At 36.6% G+C, this 17967-nt stretch overlaps 4 protein-coding genes across 6 annotated transcripts in view; 1 reads left to right on the top strand and 3 right to left on the bottom strand.

Moving 5' to 3' along the window:
• The window catches only part of LOC144209777 (uncharacterized), a 101374-nt gene extending 97181 nt beyond the window's left edge, over positions 1-4193 (bottom strand). For 2 of the 3 annotated variants that reach the window (XM_077736280.1, XM_077736278.1), the window contains exon 1: positions 3899-4192. The gene's annotated coding sequence lies outside the window, so the exon portion shown is untranslated. Of the gene's footprint in view, positions 1-3898 lie in introns of all 3 variants that reach the window. The other variant, XM_077736279.1, reaches the window with a different exon arrangement.
• The window catches only part of dok6 (docking protein 6), a 37824-nt gene extending 32430 nt beyond the window's left edge, over positions 1-5394 (top strand). Inside the window, exons 7-8 of the mRNA XM_077736272.1 lie at positions 1861-1966; positions 3971-5394. Of these exons, the coding sequence (XP_077592398.1) occupies positions 1861-1966; positions 3971-4131 (267 nt within the window). The 3' untranslated portion in view covers positions 4132-5394. The remainder of the gene's footprint in view (positions 1-1860; positions 1967-3970) is intronic.
• On the bottom strand, positions 4684-10524 carry cd226 (CD226 molecule). Its single transcript, XM_077736274.1, has 6 exons — positions 10380-10524; positions 9057-9392; positions 7667-8038; positions 6221-6323; positions 5889-5943; positions 4684-5623 (listed from the first exon to the last, which is right to left on the bottom strand). Exons 1-6 carry the CDS (start codon positions 10441-10443, stop codon positions 5576-5578), a joined length of 978 nt encoding a protein of 325 aa, XP_077592400.1. The 5' UTR covers positions 10444-10524; the 3' UTR covers positions 4684-5575.
• Positions 10525-11577: 1053 nt separating this feature from the next.
• Positions 11578-17967, bottom strand: part of rttn (rotatin) — a 33775-nt gene continuing 27385 nt past the window's right edge. Inside the window, exons 43-49 of the mRNA XM_077736336.1 lie at positions 17883-17960; positions 15737-15863; positions 13732-13925; positions 12516-12771; positions 12169-12272; positions 11826-11895; positions 11578-11740 (exon numbers count right to left, since the gene is read on the bottom strand). Coding sequence (XP_077592462.1) covers positions 11661-11740; positions 11826-11895; positions 12169-12272; positions 12516-12771; positions 13732-13925; positions 15737-15863; positions 17883-17960 — 909 coding nt within the window. The 3' untranslated portion in view covers positions 11578-11660. The remainder of the gene's footprint in view (positions 11741-11825; positions 11896-12168; positions 12273-12515; positions 12772-13731; positions 13926-15736; positions 15864-17882; positions 17961-17967) is intronic.

A 17967-nucleotide genomic window follows, 5' to 3' on the forward strand; every position in this document is an offset into this window, starting at 1 on the left:
TGGCCAGTATATTATAAACAATTATACTATATTTAAAAAAATGTACTCTGAGTTCATAAGAAAAGCCATCATAACAATTATAAAATAATGAACAAGCAATAATATAAGCAAAAGGGAAAATAGCACACAAACGAACCCAGCCAAATATGCAAAACTGAAACGGTTTATACATCGAGAACTGTTATACCCTTAAAAATCACTACCATTTTCAGTATCACTCTTCAACAACTCCAATAACTGTAGAAGTAGAAGATGCCTAAAGCGTAATTCTGGCAGGCTGTCAATGTGAAAAAAGAAAAATCATACATTGGTCACAATTCAGTATAAGTTGTAGGCCCAGTTAAACTATGGAAAAAGTGTGTTTTATAGACTGGAGAAAAATGGTATCATTGCTGCTTGACTACTTATGTCCTTGGACACCCTGCCGACTTGTCCTTCAATCATCAGTTTTCTTTCCATATGTGAGTCTGTGTTGTGTTTGATGAGCCTTGGCTATATGGCAGTAAACTTAGACCCTAACATTCGGCAATATTTTTAAATACAGTGGCACCTCTACTTACGAAATTCATTAGTTCCAGAGCCTGTTTTTAAGTTGGATTTTTCACAAATAGCAGTATTTTATATGTTAATTCTCTAATTCCTTCTACGGTCCTCAAAAAACCTACCAACTAAGCCCTTTGAAAATGATCAAAGTGTCCCAGTTTTGTATGAAAGATGGGAGAAACATACAATAATGAGAGAAAATGATTTAATAATGAATTAAAATTTAAAAGCATGCAAAAACATTTTCTATTCGTGCAGGTGCATAAGTTTAAGGGGGAAGTTGATGTTAGGCAACATAAAAAGCACCTGAACACACGAACATAAGACATTTTAACAACTTCAAATTGTGTATTCAAAAAAACTTAACATTACATAGCTGCTTTTTCAGAAATAATCCAAATGAATAAGTCTCTCCATCCCATTCTTCCTCATTTTTGAAATCACAGAGGCCGTGCTAAGGATTCTTCCTCCTCGAACGGCGGTCAAATGTTGTTGTTGTTGTTGTTGTGAGACAGCCAATGAGAGGCCAGCAAAGTGTAGGGAGATTGTCATGTTTTGTTGGGGCTTTGTAGTTTGGGCATTTCCCTTGTGTGTCCTGTCCATGTGGCTACCCATCAGTTTCACCTGCTGTGTCTTTCCTCCTTGTCTTCCCTCGTGTGACCCAGGTGTCTCTAACTGTCTTGTCAACCCCTGTCTGTGTCTTCAAACCGTGTGTGTCTTGTCAAGCTGTGTCAGAGTAATTCTTTGCATTTGGCTTGTGTTAAAGATGGTGTGCTTCATTTTTCCTTTCGTGTTTCGCCCAGCAAATTTAGTTTCCTTGGTATGGTGTAGCTTTTTCCCCATTTTTTTTATTGAAGGCTTTATTTAGTGGTCTTGTTATTAAATTTTACATCAGTCCACCCGCACTCCTGTGTGTCTACCTGATTAAGTACCTTCATTTGAGTCCTAATCCACTCCAATCACCTGAAGAAGATAACAGAGATTGCCAAGCAAAACGTAATGCTACCGTGGCACTTTCAAAATAAAATACCTTTTTGGGGGAATTTCACAACTTGGGATCTTATTTTTAATTTGCATATGAAAGATTTGGCTGAACATGTACTATGTACAAGATTTTGTAAGTAGATACCACTGTATGTTCATTTTTTTTCAAATCAACTGACCTCTCATGATTGCATAATCCGTAAACCTCACCCTGTGTTACACCTCCTACACGGCTCCTCAATATTCAACATGTTTCTTGTTTGCCAAAACACGAGCTTCCTCGTAGTGAGCGAAAAGAAACATATGACACTCTGCTTGTCCCTCGCCTTGCAGGTGCACTCTTCGGAGACCCTCAGCAAGTCCATCTCTCTGCCCCGCAGCGCTTACTGGCAGCACATCACGCGGCAGAACAGCGTGGGGGATCTCTACAGTTACCAAGGTGAGGGCAGCAGGTTTGTCACTATCAGGCTCTTCTTGCTTCTTTTTTCTGGCCGTCAAAGTCCATTTCTTCGCTTAGTAAATGAGTCGGCGTTGGTAGGTAGTTAACTTGTGGAAATTTAGAACATCTAGAGAAATATCCCCTGTATTCTATCCAATAATAAATAATAAACTCCACTTTTTTATATGTACATATTTCTAAATGCAGGTGAATTTGAATGTTCATTTACTCTAATGTAAAAAAAAATCTTAGTCTCTAAACAAAACAAAAAAAACAACCCAAAACTGTGACTTATATTCCAGTATTTACATATTTTTTGTCTTCTCAGCATTTTTTGCATAGCACGATTTATACTTAAGTGTGTATTCTGGTTTGAAAAATACAGTGCAAAAACAAATGACCAAAACACAACTATTAATCTAATGCCAGTTAAATGATACCAACACGTAGTAGGTACAATACATAGTGTTTATGGCTCAGGTTCAATATTATACATAGGGGATTGTGGTTGATCATTGTTAAAAAGCAGTCCCCAGTCCTTTTTTGGACAAGAACAGCTGTGTGGTAGTGCACTGCTGCACACAAGATGAATATCCAATCAGCACAGGCAATTTGCTGAATCATCTTCTGATTGCTTTTAAATAGGTCCAGAGGACTAATTACGGCAGTGCACACACTTGTTTATTTCTCAGCTTCAATGAACCTGCTCAAGGCAATGTTTGAATTGACAACTCCATCAAATATGCTTGCAATTTATAATGAAAACTACTTCAGAATTGATGTGTCGGAGGAACAATTGGCATTAGTTTACCTGGACTTGGACCAAATTCTCTTGTGTCTTTTTCCTTATTTGTGCTCTATTCCGCTCTCTCTTTGCATATTTTGTGGGGAACATTTCTTCCTGCTTTCCTTTAATGGGAGGCACTTAGTTTGATCAGGCAGGACCGATAGCTTGGAGATTTCACAGCAAGGAAGTAGGTCTCAAAGGGCCAGCCAGTGTGATGAGACTTATCTGCCACTGACGGCATGGATCATAGCAAAAGCTATTTATCAAGGGGATTGCTTTCGTTTTAAAATGGGTATGGCCAAAGATGCCAGGAAATACCGAATTGAGTCACTGATTTATCAGCTCTACCGCAGAAGGATTTGGAACAATTAATCTGGTGTGCCAGTTTAGGAAGTCATGTGAGAAAACCCATGCAAGAATATGGATAGTATGCAAATTCTATATTGGTAGGTCCCAATTTAAGATTGAACACTTAAATTCTAGAATTATGAGGTGGACATGCTAACTGTGCATTCACAGAGGGGGATTTAAAAAAGAATCAATTTATTGATTAATATCATAAATCAAATTGTTTTGTATGGTTAACAATTATAGTCATCATTAGGGAAATGTTTCCACCATTCAAAAAAAAGTAAGCTATTATTAATTGCTTTTTCCCTTTGAGATTGATTAAAAATTATGTAAAAGAGATGTTTTCCTTGTGAAAATGAATAAATACAAAATATCAGAGAAAATGGAAAATGTGATGGGGAAATTTGATTGCATGTTTTAATAATAATAAAAATCAAAAAAATAAAAAACAAATAAAAAAACAGACAAAATAATAGTAATATATATGCATAAAATAAAACAATTATAACATTGTTTAATAAGAAATAAAGTAATATTTAACGCAGTTTATTTATAATAGTTAATTTTCATAATTAAAAATATATCTAATTTTGTTTGCTTAAATCAAATCAAATAAAAATATTTTTAGTAATTTATTATATCAGGAAAAAATTATTATAATGAACCATAATTTATAATTAATCATTTTTAATGAGGAAATAATTTTAAAATTCCAAACATGTTCTCTGTAATTATGGTAAATAGATAATACTATTTCTGTTTTGTATTCACGTCTGATTTATGCGGGAACCAACCTCACGTCGAACTCCCTCAGCATGGAGGCAGTGGGATCCACGATCTTCATGTTTTGTTGTTTCTTTTCCCAGGGAGCAGCTTGTCCATGGCGTTCATCCCTCGAGCTCAGACCTTCCCAAACTTCTTGTCCCACGAGCCCGGAAGGGAAGCGGAAAAGGAGAATGGAGAACACAGGCAGCGCTCGCCCTCTAGTGGCCGAGCTTCCTCTTGCAATAGAAGGCCGCTCCAATGACAAATGTGGATGACTGAGGACACTGGAGACACAAATTGTCTCATGTGTACAACTGTATGAATCAACGGTGTCATTTCATTGGTTTTCAAAATGTCTAGTTTAACGGCAGCAGTTGCGTCTTAAAAGTCCTTTTTTTATTTTGTATTCATTTCAGAATGTTTGAAACTAGTCTACTTGAAAGTGAATTACATTGATCTGTTGATCTTAATGTAGCAGACATATCAAACTTATTCCAGTCATTTTTCAATAGGAATCCCCAATTTGTATTTATTTTTGTTGGAAGAACTCCTTCCAATAATTCTCATTTGAAATAGATGCTTTAATAAATATGCACAACTACATTAACTCTAATTTATCAAATGTTTTAGAATATGTTTGAAACATTTAATGTATAATTTAAAATATTTATATTTTAGCAATTATTGGGCTCTTTTACATCATTATACAAGGAAATTTGACAATTTACCCACTCCTACTCTTAAATTCCTTTCTAAATCAGGATTGAGCATACAAATATTAGGGAAAAACTATACATTTATTGCAATTTTTCCTTCATTTGTATCCACAATGTAGTCTATTACAAATGTTGCATATTTTCCCCTCAAATTAAGATCTTATTTGACAAAATATATTGATTATTAAGTTTTTAGTTCACTTTTCCACCCCTAAACTGCACTAATCAATACAGCAAGTCAACACAATACTAAAAAATGTAGCAAAACAAGACAGTGTATTAAAACTAAAATGGAATATTATTGATTTGCTGGCCACTCACTCCCTCCTTTTTCCATTTTTCGGTCCTCACTTAAGAAGTGCCTTCAGACCCATTGAGACCTCTTGTAACCTTGTTGTGGTTTATTAAAGAATACATGAAAGTTAGCACCGTAATCGCCTGTAATACACTCGCTGGCACATCATATTTTTTGTGCAAAATCTGGAAAAAAACGACATGTTTTCAAGATTTTGTCCTTTGGTGGCAATTTATTTGAATGTTATAATTTAGTTGGTATAGAAACAAAGTCTATAGGACATGATGGAAATGTACAAGCACTTAATTGTTCCACAACCCTTTCCCATTATGTGTCACTTTGTGTGTGTGTGTGGGTGCGTGTGTGTGTGTTTTATTTATGAAAATCTATAGTTGTCATGTTGGTTTTAATGTGTGATCAAAAAAACATTGGTAGCACTTTCATGATGTGGCAGTTTTCACTCATGTAAATATGTTTTTTGATGACAGGTAATAAACTTGAATGTTCTCGTGTAGGAGGAGTGTGACTCAAGTCCTTTTGATTCTTGATTTTTTTTTAAAGATGTATACTGATACACATTTTTAAATTAAAAGACAAAAGTAGAGGTAAGATGAATTTTTTTAATGGTATTGTTGATCTTTTTGAAAGAAAGAAGAACTAGCGAGATGGCGGTGTCATTACATGTAGTCCACGTTTCAGTAGACTGGTCCGCAAATCTCGTTCGCCCACCATTGCCGCCAACTCTAGGGAAAACATGGAGGAAAAGTCATGTTTTTTAGTGCTTGTACCACTTTAAAACTGATCTTTATTCAATTTCTGTCAAGTGGATAGTTATTAAGCAAATATGGCAGTTTGGACAGTAAAATAAAGTATGACAGAACAGTGAAATGTGGCATTTGGCATTGAACAAAATCATAATATTTTAAACTGTAGTTTATATTAACAATACAAGGTCAATTCAATAAAAAAATGTACCAAATCAACTTTTTTTTGCGGTGCAAAGCTTACCGGTGGGTAAGATGTGTGCAGTTTATCCCTGCTATCTTCTCGTCTGTTCTTCTTTCTGTGGAATTTGATGAACTTTGATCAGAATATATACATGCATTTCAGATAAATGGCATCAAAATGATCCATTTTTCAATTGCATTTTAACACAAGACACCCCAAAAGTGGATGTGTGTTTAAAGGCCATATTTGATTTGTAAAAAAATAATTAATTGTTACAATTTTCAAGAACTTGTCAAGCTTGTCCACTAACTCTGTAAAAAGAAATTCTATATTCACTTTACACTGACTTCAGTCCATACTTTGCCCACCCCTGGTATGCTGCCCGGTCTTACCTGCGTCTCAACAGGACGATGAGAAGAGCGGTCAGTAAAATTAGTCCAGCAATTCCAATCGCCAAGTAAACATACATCATAAATACAGACAGGCTGAAGCCACCTAAAATGGAAAGAACAGTTAACACTCGTCAAAAATTAGATGCACTGTATTAAAAAATGTATCACTTCCTGAATTCTGGTCTGTTTTTAAAATACTTTTACTTTGAATCCCTTTGAATCCCTTTTGATTTATTTTTCTTTCTTGTTTCGTCTTATTTTTTGAATCGGTTTTCTATTTACCCGTGTCTTTTTGTTCTATCTTCACATGGCAGTTTTCTTCTATTGCGCTTATGTTTTTTTTTACATTTTTCATTATTTAATAATTTGCTAATAATTAATAATTTAGTTCTAATAATTTAGTTCGACCACTTTTGATTACTGCATGCATTCATGTTGACATTATTTCTATTAACATGCATTGTCACAACGTTAATTTCCATCCCATGTTGCATTATTTTTTTCACCAAGATAATGCTAGAATGAGAACGCTGCAAAAAATGTTCTCCAGCACATCCCAAAGATTCTCAATGGGGTTAAAGATTGGACTCTGTGGCAATGGAAGAAGGTCATGTGGTCTGATGAGTCCAGATTCACACTGTTCCAGAGCGGCGGAACACATTTGTACAGGGCCCCTGGTGCCCAAAGTCAGCTGGGATAGCCTCTGGCACCCTTGCGACTCTGACACAGATCAGCGGTATGGAAAATGAATGGATTAGAATACGCTTCTTCCAAAAATGTCAGAGCCAAACCGTACTATGATTAAAGCTAAAGGGGATCCAACCAAATATTACAGTGTATGACTTTTTATATTGTTTTTGTTGGTAGGGACATTTAGGGAAGTATCAAACATTTTTTTAGTGCTGATTCAACTGCCTATGTGCCACATTTGACTGTGCACAATGAAATCTACTTGGTTGGGAAAATTTGAGCAATTGCCTTAAAGCACAGGTGTCAAAGTGGCGGCCTAGGGGCCAAATCTGGCCCACTACATCATTGTGTGTGGCCCGGGAAAGTAAATCATGAGTGCCCACTTTGTGTTTTAGGATCAAATTAAAATGAAGAGTATAGATGTATATTAAATTTCCTGATTTTCCCCCTTTTTAATCAATGATTGTAATTTTTTAATCAATTCTTTCAGTATTTAGTTCAATAATCATTTTGGAAAATCTAAAAATATATTTAAAAAAAGCTAAAATAAACATTGTTTTAGATCTAAAAAATAAAAAAACTGAATATTCAGGGCTTTTAATCCAGTTCTTTTAATCCATTTATAAAAAAAAATATCTAAATATTATATCTAAAATGGTATGGCCCACAAAAAATCGAGTTGACGTTAACACGGCCAAGGAACCAACCCGAGTCTGACACCCTTGCCTTAAAGGATTAGAATGTGAGAAAGGCAACCTTTTGGCACAGTGACCAAGAAGGTGTTGGTCTGCAAGCCAACATCCGTGCTGTAACTGCAGCGGTAGTAGCCACCATCTTGCTTGAGAACAGGACTCAGCTGCAGAATAACATCCAGGTTGTCTTGACAGTTGACCTGACCACGATCACCGTAGTCTTCAATCAGCACACCACCCTCCACTTGCTTGCATATGCCAATGATGACCCACGATTGACCGGGTGCCATATGTTCCACAACAGCCTGGTGGACGGTCGTGCTGTTGCCCCCGCGCTTGCATTCAAGCGTTAGGTTACTGCTGAGTTCTGCTGTCATATATGTGTCTACCTGCATGGCTTCAACGCTGTCCTCTTTATCTTCTTGTGGAGGCTCATCTGTGTTTACAGGAGGAAGCAAATCAAAAGAAAATTCAATGTGAAAGTAAAGATGTCCTTTTTCCGGTTACTTTAACAGTTTCATCATTGTGTGAAAAAGACTGTTTTATAATGTCTAAAACCTATATACGTTTTATTTTAAAAGTGGAGTTAGAAACTTGTTTTTTTAACGAGCCTAGTATAGAATTTTCAAGAAAGGCATCTTTATTATATGCTTCCCAGGGAAAAATAAAAGATACCAAATTTTCCCGCATTATAACGCACACCTTCAATGAATTACTTTCATATATAAAGGGCACTGGATTATAAAATGCGGAGGTAGTAGTAGTAGTATTAGTAGTAGTAGTAGTAGTAGTAGTAGTAGTAGGGGATTGCAACATCCACTAGAATCTAGTACACTAAACTACCACCACAGTATTTTATAATCATGTGTCCTTTATATATAAAACTAATTTAAAATTAGGTAATTCATAGTATAACACAATTCCCAACTACTACTATACTATTACTACCACTAATACTACAACTACAGCTTCATCTAGTCACTAGATGAAGCTGTAGTTGTAGTATTAGTAGTAGTAATAGTATAGTAGTATCAAGTTGATGCACAACACAATTCCTAACCACTACTATACTATTACTACTACTCATACTACAATTAAAGATGTATATTCATTACATTATTAATGCCAGGACTATTTTAGCCAATTAAATGTGATTAATCCCAGATTGCCTTTCCTCATAATGTCTCCAATACCCATCATATCCCATAACCCGTGTTCCGAGTCTATACATTTGGGTAACTCATGTCATTTTTTTCTCTTATTTGTATATTTGAATATTTTGAGCAACCACCAGCAGGAAAAGCTTTGTTTAAATGAATCATTAATTCATTTACAAACAACTAGATCCATACTATATTGACAGATTCTCTAAATTAGGTTACTTGGACATTGATGCAAAAATGTGCAATCAAAAAAATCTCTAATTTCAAGTAAATAATGGATTTAACACCTACCTAAATCCTCCACCTGAATACTCCTGATCCAGGGCCCCTGGGGAAATGTCTGAACAGAGCAGTGATACACCCCAATATCCTGGTGTGTAACATTCTTCATGGAAATGCTTCCATCCATAGGTGTGGTTCTCAAGAACTCAATCCGGTCCCGGTAATGGTAAGTGGTAGCTACTCCGTACTCTGGGTGAAATACAGCTATAGAATTAGTGTCTGGCTCTTTAGTCCATGACACCATCGTGAGGTTTCCATCCCATGGGCACAAACAGTCCAGGACCATCCCCTCCTGTAGGTGGATCGTGATCGTCTCTATTTCCGGAGCAGTATCTGCGTAAACCCCTTTTTGGGGGCATTGAAAGGATAAGAACTTTAATAAAGATGAATGCATAAGTCCCTAAAAGTGAAAATATCACTCGCTATCAATTTAGACTGCTATTTTAAAGAAAATATATTTTTTTAATTATTAAAAGCGGTTCCCTGGGAGATATTTACATAAAAAAACAACAAGGATTAAGAATCACAGTTGCAGATGGCCAATGAAGAACACACATTTCAATAGAAGGACCATCAGGGGTGGAGCGAAGGCATTAACTAGTTGATGTCATTTTGTATCTTAAGATGGCACAGTGTTCTCACACAATATATGGGTGACAACTACCAAGCCCTGCATCGAATAGCAAAAATGTGTAAGCAATTGACACTTTAAAGGTTTACAATGCTGATGGTTGTTACAATAAAACCACTGTATCCCATTTGACAGAATTATGTTATAACTAAATGTACTTTCTACCCGTATTTCAAAGCAAGTTCTTTGCCATTAAGATGCCACAAATGAGATGTTTGGTCCCTTACACCCTCTAAAAAAAATCTATCAATACGTAAATTTGTAAATTGAGAACAGTTCCCCTGTTGGTTTTTATCGAATAGTGCACTCCATTTAACCTTAATTGACATGGCACAAACAGAATTCAACAAACACTGATATACTTGCTTTTACTGATATAACATTAAACAGAAGTGTGTAGCAATTGTTCATGTTATTGCCCCCAGTAGGATTTTAAAAAAAAAAGCACGTTGCAAGCTTCGAGCAAATGAGTTGGCACGTTATCAAAAGTGCAATAGTGCACACATTTTTACAAAATCTATCTACGATTTTCATTCCCACAAGTTACAAAAAGTAAAATGTTCAGACGAGTCAATGATGAAAGGAAAATAGGAACTGTAATAAGTTAAAATGAAATTCCTAATGTTCTTTAGTTGTAAAACAAAAGTACTAATATATACTCTAATAAAAAAAACATAAAATATAATATATTTTGTCCCTACCTTTAAGAAAAGGGAGGAAGACAAGTGCCATGAAGTACCAGCGCCTCTTTTGTACGACTTCCATCTCGGCCCGGCGGAGGAGAATGAAAGCTGCATTGATCAGACTGGAAAGACACCCGTGCTGTAACTTCCTACTCACTCTTGGGCCACAGGCACATCATGCACTTTTTGTTAGCTTGGCACTAGCTCATTGAAGATGCAAAAGCATACACACATAGGCACTTGACAAGTCAGTGTAGAAAGAAGTTGCAAGCTTATGGCATAATGAAAAATCCTGAAAAAAAAGACCATGAATCTGCTTGAATTTAGAACACAAAAATTCCATCACACTTGTATAATGACAATAAAAACATTCAATTCACATCCAATAAAAGAGGAACAATAGGTTCTTACCCCAAATAGTAGAGGTACACAAATTCAACTTACCAAGATAATGGGTGAAGGCTCAGAAAATCTACCTCACTTTCAAAGTGTTCGATCAAAACACAGAACTCATGGTGGACCATTCACTTTGGTTTTAATGGGTCACCACTTCATGACTAATGAGTAGTAGCCATGGCACCCCCAAACTGTTGGATTTTTAAAAAAAATAATGATGTTGTCCTAGTTTTGGGGTATTATAAACCACAGCTAGAAATTTGACAAGAAAACAGTACACTGCATTCTTCCACATTTAGGCCACACTTGTATATAAGACGTATTATGCATCCATATTGGCATTATGGCATATTTGAACCAAGATTCCTTATCCTGCCAAAAAATAGGTACAGGTAAAAGTGTGAAATACATAGGTAAATAAATAAATATGAATTTTAAGAAGCAAAATTTAGAGTATCCTGTCAAAACACTTAAATCTAATTAAACAATAATATAATTTTTGGGACATACTGTGTCGAAACCAATACCAGTGTGAACAGTTCAAAGTAATTGTTAAAATATATATAAAAATACGTCGAATTACTATTCCTGGCATATCTGCAATAAGAGACTAATTTAAGGCTATTCGGAATGTGGGAATAATGCGTTAAAATTAAAATTTATTTCAGTATTTGGTATAATTTGTCATTTTTAGAAGACTAACGTCACCCTAGTTCAAACTTTTCATAAATAAACATAAATAAAAAAACTTAAAAAAATAATAGCATTCAATGCAACCCTTGATTAAATTTGTGTATCTAAAATAAGTAGCAAAGCAGTCTTAAAAAGTTATCCATTTATACTTTAATAAAAAAATATTTCCAAATCATGATTCATAAAACGTATCAATATAAAAAGTGGCAATCACGTGTTAATTAACTGGGAGAGTTTTTCAAGGCACTCCAACAAGTAGGTGCTTAACGGCTCTTGGGTTTTTTCAGCACCTGCATCATGAAATATATACATTAAAAAAAATATATATATATTCTACAGTTAAGTTCAATTGTATAAATCAAAGCAAACACATACCCTTGTTACACATACGGTGAGCTTCCACAATCCTCAATCGAACCGAAGGACACTTGAGGGAAATCTTGGCCTTACGGGGGAAAAAAAGAGGAAAGATTAAGGCATTCTGTATTAAGTCTAAGACCAGCAGACTTTTTATAATGGTGTCTTGATAATGCAAAGATAAAAGTTGCTGGTCAGGGGCTTTAAAAAAAAGCCTTTCTAAAGATTTATTCTGCTTACAGAGAGAAGAAGATGCAGCCACTGCTTTTATTTACGCTCGGAGATAAAGCCCAAACTCATCCACTTTGAGCACCGTTGTGTGTGTTTGTGAATGTGTGTGTGTGTGTGTGTGTGTGTATACCCGTTGGTTATTATGGAGCAAAGCCCAAAGTGCAGATGCTCCCATACAGCATATCTCCATCTCTTTGCTTTCCAGACAGCCGAACAGGACTTTCAGGGCTTTGTCTGAAGGGTAAAAAAAAAGGAAAGAGGTAAACAGGTATGTAGGGTCATTCAACAACTGAAATATGGTTGATTTTCTGCCACAAAGCTCTCCAATAAGAACGTACAGTATCAATAATTATACAATTTTTGAGGGGTAGTTTGATTTACATGCAGAATTTCTAAATTACTGCCCAATGCCAACAAGAGGTTGCAACTGATAGACTAATTAGAGTAAACCAGAATCTCCTTCATCACTTCTCATACCATTGGCAATGATGTGTGGCTTGTTGGTGGAATAGAAGCAAAGGTTGTGAAGGGCGAGCAGTGCAGAGCGGCGATACGGTGCCAGATCCACCAGGACATCCAGTGCCCCGACTACTCTGAAGATACTTTCCTGGCCGTCGTCAGAAAACGAAAGGTTGACAAAGAGCCGGATCCATAGACCCATCAGGGTGCCCGTGCCTCTGGCGCCACCCACTTTGGGGATGGGCACCGATATGAAGGCTTGCAGGAAGTTGTGCTGGGAGCAGAACAAAATTGCATGGTCATCAAACTTGCTGGGGGAGAGAACAAGGCCTCTGCAGGTTTTAACAAGCCAAATTAAGGACTTTTTCTAAAAAACATAAAGAATAAGATTTAAGACCAATTTCACATCAATACCGGTAAGTATAAAGTACAAAAGAGTTGAAGAAAAATTGGATGCCCGAAATTACTAGCAAAGTACTGTATTTTTCACACTATAAGGCGCAACAGACTTCATTTTTATGAAAAAACGGCAGTGCAGCTTATAACCCGATGTGCCTTATATTCCAATTTTGCTATACACAGCTGTGTATGATGACAATAAAGGCCTTTGATATATGATTGAATATTGGTTAATCATTATATGAAATTCCCATTAGCACAGCTCAATCTAGTTGACAACACAACCCCTAATCACTATTACTACTACTGCAACTTCATCTATTGGATGTATGACGCATCCCTCTAGTACTACTACAACAGTTATATGTTTTTGGAATCTAAGAGGTAATTGGAGTACCCGGACAAACCCTGTGCAGGCTCGTGATGAACATGCAAACTCCACACAGGAATGTTCGAATCTGGGATTGAACCCTTCATTCCAGAATTTAAGGCCGATGTGTTAACCACACGGCCACCAGGCTACATATAATCCCAAAAAATGGATCTGCGCATTAAGGCCCGCAGTCATCTTGGCTTATTATGTGGGCATAATGCTATGGCCAAAAGGGCAGATTTGAGCGCAATGTCAACAGTATGTGCATAAGTTTTATATATTATTATGCTTGGTCCCCATTTAGTTTTCTCTAACGATTCCATTGACCACTTAACAGATGGCAAAGAACACTAACACCCAACCACTACCAATTTCATGATATTACTAAGCAAAGTGAAGCTGCTGAAAATGGGTGCTGATTAGATCACTGAATAAACCCAACTAGAGCACCACAAATCTTACCTTCTGCAAGATGCCCCGGCAGTCACGAGAAATAACCAAGTTAGCCAGCAAGGATAAAGCCAGTTTATGGATGGAGCTGTTATCAGCTGCAAGGCCCGAGGCCAACTTCATGATGGAGTGCATTAGTGAGCCACTCGCTGGGGCTTTTGGTCCCGGCAGGACACTTGACCCCCCGCTACACATGGAACTGCATGCTGGGACAGAAATTATTGAGAGAATATCATTAGAGTTCTGGAGGACAGTTAGAGTAGTTGGGGGGGGCGGGGGGTGGGGGGGGTATTAGAAAATTCAGCAATACATATTTTTGTGTTGTATTTTTGGATGTTTTAATTTTTCTGAACATTGAAATTTAGTAAATATCCATTTTCAACAGCAATTTTACTATTCGTGGTCGCCTATCACAGCAGACTTTTGGCGAAAGGCGTTTTACACCCTGAACTGGTCGCGAATTAATCATAGGTCACATGGACAAACAACCATTCAAACTCACAATCGCCCCACTACTGAATAAGTAAAAATCCCATTCTCAATGCGCCAAAGTCAGACAAATGTACCACTACAAGTGACTGGATTAAACATGTACTTCCAATTTAAAGACAAACCTTTTTTTGTTGTACAATATATCTCATCACTATCCAGTAACATCACATTAAATGTTATAAAAACTGAGACGTCAAGTACTTGGCTTCCTACATGCCACACCAAAACATCTTTGCACGACTGCACATTGAATATGCCATAAATTAAAAACAAACTGCACCAGAGAAAAAAATATTTACTCAACCTTTGCAGGAAGATCTTGAATTAATGGTATTAATAACATAACGCCTGTGAGTTTTGAGGCAATTCTTGAGGTCATTCATGTTAATTGATTTTTGTAGTTTTTTAGAGTGTTGTTGACAACATAGCGCCTGTGGATATCTCTTTCATCAATTCCAACACCTTACCATTTAGAAAAGCAATGTAAACTATTTATTTTTATTTCAGTAGTAATAGCTTTTATAAACAAGTACCAGACTTGACAAGTGATACTGCCAATTAAACAAGCAGGTGGTGTGTCGGTTTTAATTAATTTTAGCTCAGTGGCATATGTATGCTGATGTTAGCCTCGGGCTCTCAACACCAGTCAAGGAATATCTTTATTATGGATCTACTTCCCGCAGTCAGATGAATAATTTGGATGCATGCAAAATGGATGATTTATTTTCCCACATTTGGTATAAATTTCCCCCTATTTAATGTTGACATTTCTGTCCCTAAAAACAATACGTGTCAAAGCATGCTCGGATTAAAACAAACCGACTGCAAACAATACGTTAGATGAAAGGCTTTAGTTGAAACATTCTCTTTTGTCTCTGGAGACAAAATGGTAGCCGGAGGGTGGATGGTGTAACATTAAGCCTAACTGCAGGCAGCCTTAACGCGACCCGCTGTTCGTTTCACCTTTAGGGAAATACTATTGGCTGACTTCACTGATATCTGGAGCCTCAAGTCTCTGTGCTTACATGGGAGTTCTGTAGCACTGATCCCCGCCGAGGAAACAGTGTCAATCAAATAGAACGAGAGACACAAAAATACTGCCAGGAAATAGATTCACGAGTCTTGCAAATAACACTTGCAATTTCCATTGCCCAAGTGCAGCCCTGGCACACTCACATCAAAGAGACCTCAAGCTATTTATTAATTGCTTCATATGAATCTCCCCTTTTCTTCAACTCAAAAAAACACCTTCTTCTTACAAGCCTTTCGGCATTTAGACTCCCAATTAAACTGGAATACTAATTACTGAGACAGAACAGAGAAGCGGCAAAAAAATATAAATATATATATCGCACAAAGCCAGACGACCGTTCCTAATCACAGTATGGCCATTGTGGAGTGATGATGCTTGTTGCTCTTGGACACACAATACACAGTGATGTGCAGTGGACAATGGGTGCATTGGGCAAAACATGAGGCAGTGCAAAGAAAACATACAGTAAACAAGTGAGATGGAGATAGAAACCTTTGGGGCAGTCAGCCGTGTAGACACAGAGAAACTCCAGAATTGCCTCCATGATGGGATCATCCATTAGGAGCCAAGGCCAAAGGCCGTACAACACCAGTGTGATAGATGCATCTTTGGCCAAAACCTACAAATAAGAAACATAATCCTTCATAAACAGGAAAATAAGTTGGGTTGCAGATAAGTCCAAATGTACAGTATTTGAAAGTGAGTTTTTGGCATTTTGGGAAAGTGAAAAATAGGCGTTCACTTTGATTTTCTGCTCATATTAGTGGACAATAGGTGACAAAGAATTATGAATGGCTTGATTAGGTCAGCTGACAGATCAATGGTAAAGTGTATTATTTCAAAATATTATATTTTGCATAGTCGCAATAACACGGTTGCAAAACTTTAGCGAATAACAGAAGTTGGAGTAGAAAATAGTATAACTATTTTAGCTAGAGATGCTACTGCTGACCAAGAGGATAAACATTAATATTTAAATCGGTAAATTTAAAAAAAGAAAAAGAATAATTGACTTCTTTTGATTAAACTCATAACTGTTTTGCATGAAGTTGTGTGACAATCAATCAAGGGTAACTATATAAAAAAGTGCAAAAAGTGAGTTTATAAGCTTGATCTGACAATTTGGTTTGGAGGAAAAAATATATATACTCCAATTCTGGAATGACCCTTTTATAATTTTGCCTCAATCGACCACTGCAGTGGATTTTCAGCATACTTTGTGTGCTTTTTTCCATATCCCTCTCTTGACACTGAAGGAACACAATCATTGGCTAAAAGAATAAGACCTGTGTGCACATCTCTGCTGAGAATCCCTTGAGCGAAATGATGTTTTTAGTGCATATTAAAGTAGATGTGGAAACAGGGAGCAAATTTAGTGAGCATTTGGGATAGAATAACCTTCAGAATTCCACTCTAGATTTATCATTGACCAGCTGCCTGATGTGGTCAATGATGGTCCGGCTGTCCCAACAAAGCCTACAAATCCTTTTTAATACCTATGGTTGGTTTAAAGAGAAGTTGCCATTTTTATGTCAGAATGTGGTGACAAAAAATGGCGCCTTCCATTATTTACACAATCAAAGACCATCAGGACAATTATTTGTTGCTGTCCTATGTTTTTCTAAGATTACAACAGGAGAGTATTTCACTAGCCACCAGATGACAGTGTCAACTCAAAAAAAAAAAAAATCTGACTCCTCCTAGAGAGAAATTCTTTTTTGGCATGATGTTAATGCTCTTCTATTGTGACCAAAATACTTTGCACATATTTCTGTAAAATCTGTCCTTGCGTCAGCCATGTTACGTGCTTGTGCATATTAGATAGAGCCCTGCTTCACTGTATAAAAAGTTAGTATAAGCAATGCTAAGTAACCTGTGGTAAAATGTACTTCTGGTGAATCACTTTGACGCCACTATTAAAATTCTAAATCAAGATTAGTCGACATCATAATTCTTCACTAGTGGGTGGAGGTTAACAGGTGTATTTTCCTCCAAAAAGGCCCATCATAGATTCCCTTTTGAGGAAAAAAGCGTAATTTGAGACCCTTTTGGGGCATTTACACCTGTGTCAGCATCAGTAAACATTTATTACAGACACGCCATCAAAAGATGACTAAATAAAGTTTTTTTTGTATAATGAACTCTGCATTGACTGAAACAGAAAAGGTGGAATATTTAAGAGCCTTTTATAACACCCTGTCACGTGGTTTTACATCACCTTATTGCGGCATAAATAACGACAATGTTTTTAATATTACATTAAAATTTGAATTATTTTCAAAGGTTGTATATAATAGAAGAGTTGCTAACATTAAAATAACTTTCTACATTTACTAATTACTCAGTAGAAATAATTAAAGTGTGAAAAACTGATCTTTTCTGGAATTAGTTCAGCACCAAAAATCCTTTGTACATGGCACGACTTTTTGGTTCCAAAAAGGAACAATTTTTTTCCTCCTCCTGAAGCCAGCCTATTTGAGTAATGAATACGCTTCAAGAGTGTTAAAAGGAGTTGAAGCAAATACTTTTTTGAGGAGTAAGTTGAGCCTCATTTACAAGCACAACGTTGGGTCCTCAGAGGAACACTTTAAACACAATTAGCAGCGGGGAATTAAAAAGGCAGGACACAGAGGCTCACTTTGCATTCCCGGTTGTCGTAGACAGCACTGCGCAGGATCTCCACCATCAGTTTAACCTCCTTTAAGTAGCTCTCTCCCTGATGA

The sequence above is a fragment of the Stigmatopora nigra genome, chromosome 16, assembly GCF_051989575.1.
Source record: "Stigmatopora nigra isolate UIUO_SnigA chromosome 16, RoL_Snig_1.1, whole genome shotgun sequence".
Classification (NCBI taxonomy): Eukaryota; Metazoa; Chordata; class Actinopteri; order Syngnathiformes; family Syngnathidae; genus Stigmatopora; species Stigmatopora nigra.